Raw genomic sequence first — 15,294 nt, 5'->3', positions numbered from 1 at the left:
ACTCCCCATCAAGGGCCAGTCGGAGGCAGATTTTGCCATCACCTGTTCTGCTGGCAATCTGTCATGTCAGACAGGTGGGTTTTGCAGATAATCTGAAGAGGCTATTCCCCCCCCCCCCCTCGAGTCTACCCCATAATGCATGCCACCATCATATGATCGGATGACGAAGGATCACCTGTCTCTTCCTTGAGGAAGTTGCAGCTCTCTTGGCCAAGGGAGCCATAGAGAGGGTTCCCGTACCAGAAGTACATTGTGGTTGCTATTACAACTACTGTCTCGTACCCAAAAAATGGACAAGGGCCTCAGCCCTATCCTAGACATTTGGTCCCTCAAGCTCTTCTTCAAAAAGGAGAAGTTCAAAATTCTCACTCTGGCTCAGGTTTTACCTGCCCTGGACCCAGGAGACTGGATGGTAGTCTTGGACTTACAGGACACTTTTTATATTCCCGTCCTGCCTCCCCACAGACGATACTTGGTCGACCACAAGCACTTTCAATTCACCATGCTCCCCTTTAGCCTTACCAGCACCCCTCTGATGTTCACCAAGGTGATTGCGGTGGCCACAGCACATCTGCGTATATTAGGGGTTTCAGTCTTCCCCCAGCTTGACGACTGGCTGTTGAAGGCAGACTCACCCCAGACTGTCGTCTCTGTTCTCGCGACTACGGCAGACCTCCTACATTCACTGGGGTTCACTATAAACATGCCAAACACCTGTCTCCCTCTCAGACGCTCCCTTTCATCAGAGCTGTTCTGGACACAGTGCAGTTTCGGACTTATCCTCACTAGTGGCGAGTCTAGGATATTGAGGCTATGATACCGATGTTTCAGCCTCTGTCTTGGATTTCGGTGAGAATGACTCAGAGGCTGCTAGGCCTCCTGGTTTCCTTCATGCTGCTGGGGACACATGCTAGATGGCATATGTGGGCTCTGCAGTGGGTCTTGAAGTTCCAGTGGGCGCAGCTTCATGGAATCTCTCTGACAAATGTCCAGATCTCAGAGGAAACGGCACAAGATCTGCAGTGGTGGTTAACAAACCACGATTGGGTCAGAGGCAGATCCCTTTCCCCCACCCCAACCAGATCTGTCAGTGGTGACAGATGTGTCACTCTTGGAATGGGGTAGCCATTTGGGAGAGGTGGAGATCAGAGGCATCTGGCTCCACATCAACCTGTTGGAGCTCTGTGCGATCCGGCTAACAGTGAAGGCATTTCTTCCGTCTGTCAGGGGGAAGATGGTGCATGTGTTCATGGACAACACCACTGCCATGCGGTACTGCAATGAGGAGAGCGCCGTAGGGTCATGGACCCATTTCTCAGGAGGCCTTGTGCCTCTGGACATGGGTAGAACAGCAGGACATATCCCTGGTGGTTCAAAATCTGGTGGGCTCTCTCAATGCCAGAGCAGCCAAACTCAGCCAAAAATGTCTACCAGTGGGGAGCGCCCATGTTAGATCTATATGCCTCCGCAGAGAACGTGCAGTGTCAGCAGTTTTGTGTGTTTGAGGTTTCCAAGGCGGCAATCGCTTGGAGATGCTTTTTGTCTCGAGTCGTACTCAGGCCTACTGTACTTCTTTTTGCCCATACCACTTCTGCCCAGAGTTCTCAAGAAGATCAAGAATGACCAGGCCCAAGTAATCTTTATGGCTCTGAACTGCACATGGAGAGTTTGGTATACGGAGCTGTTGCACATGTCCATCGATCCTCCGTTCATACTGCCCCTTCGGGGGGATCTTCTGTTACAGCATCAGGGGAGGGTTCTACACCAGAACCTGTCCACTCTCTGCCTTCTTGTGTGGAGGTTGAGGGGTGACCGCTTTTGACCTTCCGTCCGAAGTCTGTAACTTTATCTTGGTATCCAGGCATCTATCCACCAAAATGGTATACGCCTGTCGTTTGAAGAAATTTGTGGCTTGGTGCACAGACAAGTGTGTTGACCCCCTTTTTGCCCCTCTCTCTGAGGTACTACTGTTTATACTTTCTCTGGCCCAACAGAGCTCTGCTATGGGGATTCTCAAAGGTTATTTGTCTTCAATTTCTGCTTTTTTTACGGTTGCCTGATCTCCTTCTTTGTTTAAGTCCCCTATTATGCATAGTTCCTTAAAGGTCTTACACATATGTTTCCTCCATACCCAGTCATTATGCCCGAATGGAATTTGAATTTGGTTTTGACATTTCTGATGTGCGCTCCTTTTGATCCTCTCCACAATTGTCCCAACATGCTCCTCACTTTGAAAACAGCCTTCCTTGAGACTATTACATCGGCCTGCAGGGTGAGTGAGCTGCAGGCATTGTCATCTAAGCTGGCCTGCCTTTTCATCTACCCTGACAAAGTGGTGCTTTGCACTAGGACCTCCTTTCAACTAATTGTGGTTACTCCCTGCCAATCCATTACCTTGCCTACTTTTTACACACACCCACATCCTTCTAAGGAAGAGGAGTGACTCCACTGCTTGGATTCAAAAAGAGTGTTGGCGTTCCATCTTGATTGTACAAAAGAGCCCCTGGTGGATGATCAACTCTTTATTGGTTATGTGGGTGCGTAGAAACGTCAAGGAGTGAAGAAGTGGACCATCTCACAGATGGGTCGTACTCCGCATTGAGATCTGCTATGCACTAGCCAAAAAGCAACCACTTGGAGGTTTGCAAGCTCTTTCTACCAGAGCTACAGCTGTGACTCTGCATTAGGACATGGAGTTCCAGTTCTTGACATCTGTCAGGCGGCAGTTTGGGCTTCTCCACATGTTTATCAACCACTACTGCCTGGACAGTCAGTTCTGTAGGGATCGGTAGTTTGCCAGTTCAGTCCTACAGGACTTTCTAGTCTGATCTCGGTTCACAGACCCACTTTCCAGGATGGTATTGCTTGGGTATCTATTCAAAGGTAAGGAATCTGAAACTAGAAATTTCTATCACATGAGCAAGTTACTTCGGTAATGCCTTATCTGGTAGATACATATTCTAGTTTCATATTCCATAGCGTCCAACCCATCCTCCCATCTCTGCAAACTGATTTGTAGGGACAGGGGCTCCACATACAGTGCCTTAGTTTTGACACACCATTAGTCAGTGTTATTCATGGCTCTGTGCTTCTGGCATGGAAAGACATGAAAAGAAACTGACAGCGCGCTGGGATGGCATCATATAGGACCCACAACGTCATATCCGGCGTGGACGATGCAGACGACGGATGCGGGGCAAATCGATGCCATCTAACGGTGTGCAGGGGTACATCTCAAGAAAAATCTCCATATGTACCAGATGCCTGGGGGAAATGTAAAGGTAAGGAATCTGAAACTAGAATATGGCTCAATTAGATAAGGCATTACCGAAGGTAAGTAAGTTGTTCTTCAGAACTGTTACACAACAGGTGCTTGATCAATGCACAGTGGTGTGGTCTCTCTTTATCATAGTGCTCCCTGCCTCTTCTGCCTTAGTCATTTGTATCTCATTGGAATGGTGCTTATAATATAAGAACTTCTTATTCAAAATATCTTACTTCACAATGCCTTCTAACAACTGTTTCAATAGGATAAAGTCTCAAAGGATAGCTCAGGTACGCTCACCTTTTTTTATTTAAAGTGTTGAGGTAAATGAGGTAATTGTTGAGTTAGACAAATCTTCACTGAAATAGATCACTCTCCTCTATTTCTTCACATCTGAGGATTTTCCTTTCATTATGAGTGCTTAAATTAGAGGAAATCCTAGGGTAGGCATCCTTTTTAAGACCCTGCAAACCCAGGGTCACTTTTTGAGAATCCCTCTTTTGCATTGGGGGAGCTGCTGCACTCCTGCATCTGCCCCATACACACTTTTCCTTGTTGGTGGGTCCCCTGCCATTCTGGGGCCACCAAAGATAGCCAGAAGCCTTGTCAGCTTCTGGGAGCTAGCGTATCAACCAGGGAGCTCAGGCTCCCTTTGTCCATTGTGCCAGGTAGCAGCAGCCTCCCGCTGAATAGCTTTTGTTTTTTTCGTTTTCTTTTATGTTCTAGAGGGGGCCGGTCCTACCCGGGCACTTAATATGCCTCCATTTATTGGATGCAGCTTGTGAGCCTATCATTGGCTGCCTTGGCAGACCCCCTTCTTGGCCAGCAGTCAACTCTGCTGCCTTTGCAGCAGTCATCGCACTTTTAGTGGAAGACTGGGAGTTGCTTTATGGTGGCCCACCGCTGTTTGGGGAGCACAGTGGCGATTACCCTGCTCCAACTTGTGTTGGGGCCTGGCAATGGGGTCCTTGGCCCCCTCCTCTCAGGGGGTGCAGTGGCGCTCGCCCTTCCATGGTGGCATCAGGACCTGGTTTTGGGGTACTGGGTCACTTCCCTTGGGGAATGGGGAGGGGGAATGACAGTACTGCTGTGGCTTCTTGTGGCCCCCTATGGCATTAAAAATACCATTTCCATGCATGTAATCTACAAAGCTTCCAATGCACACACATGACCACCTCCATTCTAGTAAACTTGATTGCCCTCAGCATGTAAAAGCATCATCCATTGTGAACACTTCTTCCATCCACTTACCAGCTGGGAGGTTGTTTGCAGCACTGGCCTTATGCGCACAGCTGCCACAAATTACCTCTACCCTCTCAGTTTCATTCGTCTCACGCATGCAAAGACAAACAGAAGCAGGACTTGGTTCAATGGATTTTATTGTATCAACTGCATCCTTGATAAAAGTCATGTACTGCAATAATAAGGATAATTAACATACTAGCAGTGCAGTGACAAAGAAGGTGAAACATAAGAAAAGTCTCACCATCGTGTCACAATACTAAGTGTCAGAATTCCTACCTACACCACTAAGGTTCTATACTAAAGCACAGCAGTGTTAGCCCTAATCTGCCCTTACGGACCCCTAGGAAGACACCATCCCCCATACCTGACTATGGTAGTTGCAAAGAGGGCTGTTGGTCTACACAGAGTCTTCTCCCATGTAGGCGGGAAACATGTTTAGTCTCAGCAGACAGCTGCATTGAGACAACAGCCTGCATTGGCAACTTCTGGTTGGAATTCCCTCTAACGTATAGGGGCCAGAGGATTGTTTTTATAATAAAACATCTGATGCTCTAAGAAAACTGCCCTTATGTAAAAACACGTATGTTTCCGTGAAATGACAGGAAATGTGATGTTCTACTTTGTATCAACAACGTTATCATGTACAGCCTTGAGCAGGCACAGAGTGAAGATGCCGTACAAATAAATGAAAACAACTTCTAGGCTAAAAGTGTAATAGATAAAAGAATAAAAACATCACCATAAAATGAGGCTTCTACTAAAATAATAAAATACATTATTTTCTAGGCTAAAGGGCACAAGCTGCAGGCCTATGACTGAAGAAACGTGCCCATAAAATGGTGCTAAAATAACCTCACAACGCCTTCAGATAAAGAAAATAGAAAAAAAACACATGCAAAGACACCGTTTCTGCAGTTCATGCTGGGAAACAGCAGCACCATCTGTGTGTTTTCGACCGTTTGCAGGGGTTTGCTCACAGCGCTAATGAGGGCAGTGTGCAGTCTGGCACAAAAGTGAGGTGGTCCACAATAGACTGGCAAAGACACTGTGTAGCTGTTCTTTCTACCCCTTGTACTGCTGAGAGTAAATGGTTCCCAACATAGTTTCTAAATTTCGAAAAACAATCAACTGTCTCAATTCCAAAATTACTTTGTTTACGATGCAACATTTTTTTACATACAGTTAAACATCCTGACAAATGATGTTATATGAAACAGATAGGTTTTCACCCAAATAATTTTATCATGAAAACCAGTGGCAGCTGCCACTAAACGGGGGTGGCGGACGGGGATTAAAAAAACAACAACAAAAAACTAAAACCTGGCCAGGTCGGGAGATGCATTTGTCCTCCTCTTTGTCCGGAAGCAAACCGGCTTCCAGACTAACCTCAGCCAATCACGACGCTGCTGTCACCAACATAACAGCAGTGCCGCGATTGGTGTGAGCGGCCTGGTTCGACGCTCACAGAGGGAGTGTCAACCTATGCACTTTCTCCTCCCAGCTGTGAAATGCAAAGTGTGCATGTCTGTTTGGCCAGCCTAACACGACCGGCCAAGCAGACATGCGCACTTAAGGTGCACATACCAACACTCCTCCCTCCAACTCCACCCGCCCTACCCTGGCTCAGCAAAAAAATAAAATGATAATAACGATTGGTTATTATCATTTTATTTTTCTTCTGCTGAAAGCAGTGGGCGATGCTCCTCCGTCTTAGCGGAGGAGCTGCCCCTGATGAAAACGTGTATATTTGAACACTTCTGGCTCTTTTTATCTGCCTTTTGCTTGTTCGTCCCCTCTTTCAAGATTTACCTCACTTATTGTTTTGTACTTACCCCATTCTTGCACTCTCCTATATTTCTCTCTCTCGTGTCCCTTTCTCCCCCGAAGCCTTCCCCATTCCTCTCCTTTATCTATAAGAAGGAATTACAATAACGGGTTCATAGATTTTTTCTGGAAGGCTGCGCTGCTCAAGGTCTGGTTTGGGTAATTTCCAACTCTCAAAAGTACTCCAGGGTGTGATTATGTTTTATAGTGATCGTCAGCTGCAGTGTAGAAAGAGCCAGGACGGCCTCTGTCAGGATGCATTCTTTCTTAACAGAACCGAGTCACAGCTCCACTCCAGGAACAAGCCTTTCCCAGAACGACTGCATGGCTAGGATCACTCCAAATTGGCTGCTAGTCAAAGAGACGGTGGCCTTTAAAAGCCATGTATTGAGTGTATATCTTTAAATGCTTGAAATAATATCCACTAGCCACTCGTTTTCACCATTATAAATCATCTCAGCATCTTCACTCTAACTCTCAGTTACTGCTTTCGGTACCAGTCTAAAATCTAGGGTTGAAGGTAGAAATGTGTCCTATCTTGGACCTCTAGTCTGGAATAAGCTGTCTTTGGGGATCACCTTAATTCGTTTTTATTTAGGAAAGCATTAAAAACTAACCCCTTTTGTTAAGCAGTATCCATTTTCTGTTTTAAAGTCTTGTTGGATGGTTTGTTTCTGTTTTGTTTTCTAGCACCGCGATGCCCTTCTTGGGTGAATGTGCATTCTATAAGTGTCATTCCATTCTGTTGCACTTTATTAGGTTAGTTCAGTGGTCGACCCCTGAGGGAGCTCTTCGAAATAACTTTCCCAGCAGGTGAGCTCTTGCTTGCCAGGAGGACCCTGCAAGCTTGCATTGCACAGAGGCGTACTTGCTGGATGAAGTTGGTTTGAGTGAACTTTCAGGGGTTCTGGCAATGTATTTATGTAATTTAATGCACTTAGTGGTAAGGTAAAAACATTGTCCATCCTCTCAAAGTGCTTGTACGAATAGCTGTGCTTTCTGGGTTTGTTTATTCCCACGAGGCACCAGATCAGCCCCAGTGCTATGAAATTCCAGTATTTTGCTCATTATTTTTCTACCTCTCGCTTTGATAACCTCACACTGAATCACATCACCTGCTTTGCATGCCAGCTTGATCGTTACTATGCATAGTAGCCACTCACAGGCTTGCACTGTGGGCCTAGGTTATTTATATTTCCAGTCATGGCCTTTAAAGGTATTTGGTGGCTGCATTAAAACTCACATGTAACATTATTTCTGTCCAGCGCGGTATTAAGACAGCCTGTTAAAAAGCTGTTCAAAAGCTGTCTTGTAATGCCATTGAAAGGTAACACGATTTTTGTTTACGGTACATGTTCTATTATTATTATTATTTTTACAAGTAGTGCATTTTGTGTTCATTTTTTTAACGAACCAAACAGTAAAACCTTTCATGCGTTTTGCTTTTACTGTTTCAGCTTTCAGCTTCTCAAACACATCAAACCCGACACACAAAATTTGGCATGGTTAGGCTGACCTGGTTAGCGCAAGGAATTGTAGGATCATCTAGCATAAATGCACCTTGGAATGGTTTACCTAGAGGATTTGAAAATCCAGTTTAATTATATCTGTGTCTCGCACGAACTGAAAAAGAAATTAGGACACTTTTCTTTGGTTTTGGCAACCAGCGGTTCCTCCGGTGGCCACCAGACGGCACTGTAGACCTAGAGCACAAAACCAAGGTGTCCGAACTGTAGACTTAGGAACAGACTCATGAAGCGACCTCTGAATAGAGCCGCCCCTTCGCTCTGAAGTGCCTTTTTCATGTACTTTCGGTTGTATTTATTTAAATAGGAAAATCACACCCCTCTGTTAAATATATCGACCTTTCTGGTGGCAATGCAGTTGCTTTTCACTTCAGTAAATGGCATAGTACGCTGTGAATTTTGAAATATGAAACGACTGTAGGAATGTTTTCTATGATGACGTTTTGAAAGTATACAAAATACCCATCACCGTACTCTTTCTTTAAGTAAGCAATGCCTCCACTATTTTGTATTCGTAGCTTTTCTGGAGATTATCTACTGCATTTATAATGCATGTTTTTTTTGTTGTTGCTAGATTTTAATTGAAAGCTCTATGCTATGTGTCAGTTTGTTATAAAGAGGACTTCGGCGCATAGTGAACTTTCAGCACCTGAAGTCGAGAATAGTTTCCATGCATATCTTTATTTAAAAAAAAACAGTTTATACGACATACAGAGGATTTATGTTATAGTTGTACGTGAATTTGAAGCAAAGTAAGCCTGGTGAAAACAGATGAGGCGCCCCATGTCTGTCAAACCGCTTCTTTCGTATCCCTCATCATCATACATGGCAAAATGGCATTCACCAAGCTATCCAATCAGCGTTGGTTTCAGCGCTTTCTTCTAAATGTGCCCCCCTTTTTGTCGGTATGGGTGAGAGGGAGTGCGTGTGTCTGTGCGTGTGTGTGGGGAGGGGGGAGGCAATAGGGTAGCAACCACATTTTCATTTCTCCCTCTCGTGGACACGCAGATTTGTATTTTGTGCGTTCATGTTGTGGTTCCTTTCCAGCTCCTTCATTATTTACTCTTCAGCAGTTACTTTATTTTGGTGTCAGAGGAGCTATTTCTTCGACCTTCTTGCCCTTTACTTCTCTTTTATGCCCATGTGCAACTCCCACCTACATTTTGTTCAGATCTTACTTTCATTCCCAACCATTAAACATGTATTTCTTGGTTACTCCTCTGGGGTTGTGCTTCTGCTCTGTTTTGGTTGCTGCAGAAATGGAAAACAGACTTCTTTGGTTGTTTTAAAAAAATATATTTCAATTTCTAATTTTGTTTGACAATTTTATTTAAGCATATTTTTTTCACCCTATACCATACTAATTGTAGATTTTTTTTGATTTATAATAAAAAAATATTATTCTAACCAAAGTTTGGTTTTATCGCCTTGCTCCCTACAAACATTCACTCATATTATGTGTAGTTGCATGCTGAACTTCGGTCTTTTGGTCGTAAGGTAGATTGGTCATCCTGATGTTGGTTCAGAGATGCAAAATACTTTGTATGAGAGGTGAGGCCGTGTCGTGTAAATGTATTTGCACTGGCAATATTGGCATTTATTGATGGAATTCGACATTTCATGTAAAGAGGCTTGTCTTACTGCTATTCAAATCTGTTGGGAGTAAAAACTTTCTAAAGTATTTTAATATATTGCTTAAATTATTATTTATGAAAACACTACTTTCAACAGTGAAAAATACATGGTGCAAGGTCATAGTGCTATGCAGCTTAGACAAAAAGGCACGTGATCAGGTCTCTTTGTTTTTAGGTTGAGCCTACCAGACAGCAGAAGCTGTCTCGTCACAGAATACCTATCACTCTTTTGCTTGCTTGTTTATTCAATGTCTTTTGATGTCCTTGTGTGCTTCTCTCAAGTGTTTATAGTCCTGCCTATGTTATTCTGTCGCCCACCCACCCTGTGTTCTCCCCCACCCAATGTATGCTTCTCCTCCCCAGGTGTTGCTCTCCCTCTTGTGCAATGCTTTTCTACTCCTTGGACTCACCAACTCCCCCATTCACTCCTCCATTATACCCCCCCATGTTTTTTTTGAAGTGTGCTTTCACACTTCAAAAAATGCCTTTTTTTAATTTGCGATTTCCAAGCAGCATCCACTATCTTGGATCGGTAAATACAAAATTAAAACAAATGGGATTCATGTCATTTCACTGGAACACACATGCGTTTTGACACATGTGCATGCATACCTCATGCATGCACCCGCAGTGGTTGCATCATAATGGCATTTTATTTACTTAATAGTATGTTTCTTTATTGGTGGGGCTGCACAGTAACCGTAAAACCCTGATGCTGTAGAGCATTGGCAAAAGTCACTGGAAAAGCCTATAGGCCCCAAAGTTAAGACCTATTGGCTTGGCCAGTGCTTGTTTATTTAGTGCTTCATTCATTTTAAAGTATTGCTGTGGAGCAATGTTGCCAAAATTGAAGTGGTGGCTTTTGAGCGCTTGGCCAGCGTGGAAGCTACAAATATGCTCAAATCAGGGGACGTGTGTAGGAACAAGAGAAATAACCCTGACGAATGGTAGAATAGCATGATAGGACTTGAGAAAGGAGTTGAATAGACATTTTCAGGCCTTTTGTGAAGGTAAAAATATCTGTAGGAAGGCAAACATTGTCTGGAATAGACCTCCAGGCTCTAAGGACTGTGCAAGAAAAGGCTCCTGTCACTTTGAGTACAGGGCATTCAGTCAGAGAAGGATACTGCTTGTGGTGGGTCTGGTAATTCCAGTGACAGACCTTCTGTGGGAGAGCTACAATGAATGGCTTTAAAGGTGATGCCACAAAGATTGTTTCATACACGCTTCTTTGGGAATCATTTATAAGAAATGCAGTGGAGGGGTGATGGGAACAGATTAGTTTGCTTCAATGGCGAGTCAAACTAATGCATGTAGGATGGTTTTTAGTAGGCATGGTCAGCTTAAGTTAAATGAACTATATAGTAGTGTGTTGCCTTCGTCCTCTTGGCATATCAAGAGGGCTTTAACTATGCTTTATTTTACCAGTCACATCAAATGTGTTCAGCAGTAAGACACAAACATTCTTTAAAAGCTCCAGTACTGATTCTGAAAGCATTTTGCATATCCAAGTGTGCCCATAATATTCCACTCTCAAGGTGTATTTATACACACTAAAATATAATGGAGGAAGAGTTGGGCAATTTTGGCTGGGCTCACCTGTACCAGTGCTGTACAGTGAAAGCATCTATGTTGACAATTTTCAGAACATTTCCAACCCTGAAAATTCAGGCAAGCTCAAAACGTTCAACAATAGGAGTAATTGTGATTCCTTGGTGGGAAATGGACGGCAGCACCTAGAAAATGGCTGTGTTTGTCAGGGAAGGGGTTTCTCAGTGTCAAAAGTTATTTTCCCATAGAGAAACCAAAAAATGTAAATGTTATATTTCACATTTGCATTGATTTCCCACATATGGACATTTTTACCTCGCATAAATTCTCAGAACTTCTTAAATCTTTCTGAATTGTTTAAAAGTAGGACATTTGTAGGAACAAAAGTCTGTTTAATGGAAATCCAGATATACCCTATATAGGATATTACTCAGTTCAATCACATCTCTCCCGTCCTACAATTTCTGCAGTAGTTTTCCTTTGAATAGATCTAGCTTCAACATGATCTGTGTTAATCAGAGAGTTTTACCCACAAACCCCCTTTGACTTGATAACAACAATTGAAAACTTTGAAAGGCCAGCGGTATTTCTGTAGTTTGAGTTCATTCCTTTTGGAACCACTGGCATTAAAAAAACACTAAGTTGAGGCTGTCAGTATTCATTATGATCTGCTTTCGCTTCTCATCCTGCTCTCTCCTTACTGATCCCTCACTTGCCTCTTTGTGTCCTGCTCTGTGCCCGCTGACCCTCTGGGTTATTAATGTACATTCGCTTACTCTGGTGTATCATTTGCATTGCACTTTTTATTTTTAAATTTACTTTTTTTTTTATTGGTCACTGAAAACACAGTTTCTGCTCTAAAGTGCTCCAAAACACTTTGGCTTAATTTGCGTTTTACAAAATCATTACTAAATAGGTAAACTAAGCTTTGTAATTAAAAAACGATTACGTTTTGTAGATGCTGTGATTTCGTAAATAGAAGAAAATCATCACTTATATCTATTTAATATAAGATTTGGTAATCAAGTGTATCTCTGAAATTAGAATGAAATAGCTGCCAAGAGGAAATAGAAGTTTTGCTTCCTTGCGAGATTGGACACTGCCACTTACAGAACAAATTTGTGTTCCTGCGCTGCATTTCTTTTACTTCATCGGGCGTGTTGCTGCCTCTTAAGGTGGGGTAAAATAGTAAGAACTGGTGTTAGAGCACTGGATGGTGCCATATATGTTACCATGATGTCACATCTGAGGTGGCGCCTTTAATCATCAGGGAGGCATGGGATTATCTGCCATCCTGAAATGATATAGTCCAAGGTGCTCCCAGATGTGATGACAAAGACGAAATAAGCCCAGTGAAATTAGGTATTTTCTTAGGATAAAAAAACAAACACAGAAGGAGAGATTGGTCCCTGGTTTCCTGGTTGTGCAATCCACCCACTAGATTGGAGTCTTTCTCTTTCCCATTTTAAATCAAGGGTTAATACATTGTCTTTAGTTCTTTGAGGCATTACATCAGTATTCTGTGTTAAATTAATATGCATATTCTATGTTGAATCAAGTTGAAACAAGAAGACTTTCTATAAAAAGGTGCTTGAGGGCAGGAGGGAGGGTGCAGAATCCACGTGAGGCTCAGCACCTTTTTAGCTCGAGGTTTCAAGAGTTCCGCGAGCTGAGCCCCAGCCAAGCATCTAGCTTAAATCTTCAGTGGCTCCCACACCTTTGTGTGCAACACTGCTCACAAATAAGAGGCGTTTGTGATTTAGCATTATCTCTTATATGTATTTTCAGGTGCCTTGCCTCAGACACAGAGTAAAGGAAATAGGCCTGATTGAAAGGGATTGGGTAGATAAATGTTTCTTTTTGGTAGTCCAATGTAACATAAGATATGAGTGAATTTAGCAGAAAATATGTTTATCAAACAATATAAGTTTACATATTTTGAGTTTTACTTTAGTTTCTCATATTTTGTTGAATTTGTGTTTTTTTTCCTATGTACTTTTTGGGTGTATTTTTCAAAGGAATATTCGCACAGTCTGCAACTTGCTTTGCATGAAGAATTGTGAATGAAAGGTGTGCCATTCTAAAGTTTCTATCTATTTTTGGTATTTTCTTGTGACCAAAATGTGGAAGTTAAATCCATTTTGGATCAAAGATAAAGATCTGTTGATTGCCAGTAGTGTCTCTGATGTAGTTGTAAAATTGACTTAAAACATTGCAAGTCTATGGGGAACGAAACCATTTTGCACTTATTGTTATAGCATTGGTAGGAACCGGTTTGTACTTCTGTTAAAAAAACTACAGCATCTGGAACGAGTTAGATGCCACAGCATTGTGCAATCAGACTGATTCATTAGTAATCTTCCACAGTTGCCTCTGTAAAACCAAACAGTACTGGAATAGGTTCTACATAGAACATTGTATTAAGCAAGGTGAGGGATATCCTTTTCTTTCTTATGTGGCTGCCTATTCATCGTGCGATGAATATTAATATTTTTGATTTTTTGGGCGGTTCACAAATTATCATTGTATATTGAATTCTATTATGTATTTTCGTGGCGTTTAGCTGCCAACATTATTGACTGACTTGATTAATAAATAGTGCTGTTAAAAGCAAAGAAGGACCTGTTACTTGGCTTCTAACACTTCTTTTTCAAGGTTTAAGTATGGTGTGTATAAGTAAGTGCAATTGCAACAGGTGGTAACTTTGGTAAAATAAATATCTCTCCACCTCTCATTACAGGATGACAGCAAGCAGGCTCAGTTTTTAGCTTTAGCTGTTGTATACTTTATTTCTGTGCTCATGGTCTCCAAATACCGGGACATACTGGAACCTCAGCGGGAGACGGCACGGGCAGTTAGTCAAGCAGTGAGAAACATCAGGCAAGAAATAAACTCGCCAACAAGCACAGGTAAAATGTTTTCTTATAATTGTCACAACTGATTTTCACGCAGGCATGTTAAGGCCTCACTTTTATTCTGTGTTGTTTGTTGATGGTAATATGAATGCATGATGTGTATCTTGCATGTATAATATATGGTTTAAAGTTACTCCTGCTGTACATTACAGGAATATTGCAAGTCACCAAACAGTACAGTGACCATATTTAGGACTGAGGCCTTTGTAAGTTCAGGGATCTCCGAGGTGATCTGTAATACCCTTATAATGCATGGAAGATGGTATTTTATCCCCTGGAATGCACAGTCACACCGTCATCCTTCTCACAAACCGCTTATATCCTTAGTGTCTCACCCTTTGATAAAAAGGAAGTATGGTCGCAAACATGAAGAATAAAAGTGGAATCTGCAGTGTAAAATTAAAAACACAAAAAAAGCAGTTAGTATTTTTCTGCAAAAATATATAAAAGTCTGCTTCATAGAAATGAAATTTTTAAAAAATGTAGCTCAGAATGTGTAGTAACACAGCAACAGATTCTATCATTCCTTGAGCGATTATTAGCATCTAAAAAGTAAACATGTTGCCATAAATATCTCCTCCCTGCTGATCACTGTTCATTTAAGAAAAAACAAAAAGAAACTGAAAAGCCAGATTTTGTTTTCCTTGTTTAACCCGCAGCTTTAATTATGCTTTGTGATTTGCCTTTCACTTTGGCTGCTGACTCTGGCAGCAGGTATTATAATATCACAGTTCAACTGTAATACCTTATTACACTTGAATAGTAGGCTCATTTTGTTAAAATTACAGGATATGATTGTATACAAGGATGGCGGGCTCCTGTGTATTATACTCCATTTATATGGGGGTTTGATCAGTGGAGTACATTTATTTTAATAGGTGAGCAAGGTGAACTTCACCTCCTTACAGTTTGACGCGTGGGTACAGTCAGAAAACGATGCACAGGTCCAGAGTCACAGTAGATAAACTCCAGTCCGATGGGTGGACAGCCCCATGACTGAGTCTTCAGGCACTGCCCGGGAATAGAGAAGGGTTTAGTGTAAGGACTCCTTAAAAATTTCTGTCTTGAACATTTTGTTGAATTGTAGGATGTTTCAGTCTGTTCTTGAGAGCTGATCTAAAGCATTGCAAATTTGTGCTCCTATATTCTCAAGGAGCACCATCATACTTTAGTTGGTTGAGGGACCATTATTGGATTCAGCGTGAGGTGGACATTTGTACATTCTTGACTGATGTGCAGTGTGAGGCCACCCTGGATGGCGACCCAAGCCATTTTTTCTACAATGCATTCTGCAAGATGAAAATAGATTTAAACATATTCATTGAGGTTACTTC

At 42.3% G+C, this 15,294-nt stretch overlaps 1 protein-coding gene across 4 annotated transcripts in view; it reads left to right on the top strand.

Moving 5' to 3' along the window:
* Nucleotides 1-15,294, top strand: part of NBEA (neurobeachin) — a 1,608,295-nt gene that overhangs the window by 559,929 nt on the left and 1,033,072 nt on the right. For all 4 annotated transcript variants that reach the window (XM_069205539.1, XM_069205537.1, XM_069205538.1 and 1 more), the window contains exon 28: nt 13,786-13,954. In XM_069205539.1, coding sequence (XP_069061640.1) covers nt 13,786-13,954 — 169 coding nt within the window. The remainder of the gene's footprint in view (nt 1-13,785; nt 13,955-15,294) is intronic.

The sequence above is a fragment of the Pleurodeles waltl genome, chromosome 8 (assembly GCF_031143425.1).
Source record: "Pleurodeles waltl isolate 20211129_DDA chromosome 8, aPleWal1.hap1.20221129, whole genome shotgun sequence".
In the NCBI taxonomy this organism is placed as follows: Eukaryota; Metazoa; Chordata; class Amphibia; order Caudata; family Salamandridae; genus Pleurodeles; species Pleurodeles waltl.
The sequence above is the reverse complement of the archived record's forward strand: the minus strand, read 5'-3'. Positions and strand labels throughout refer to the sequence as shown.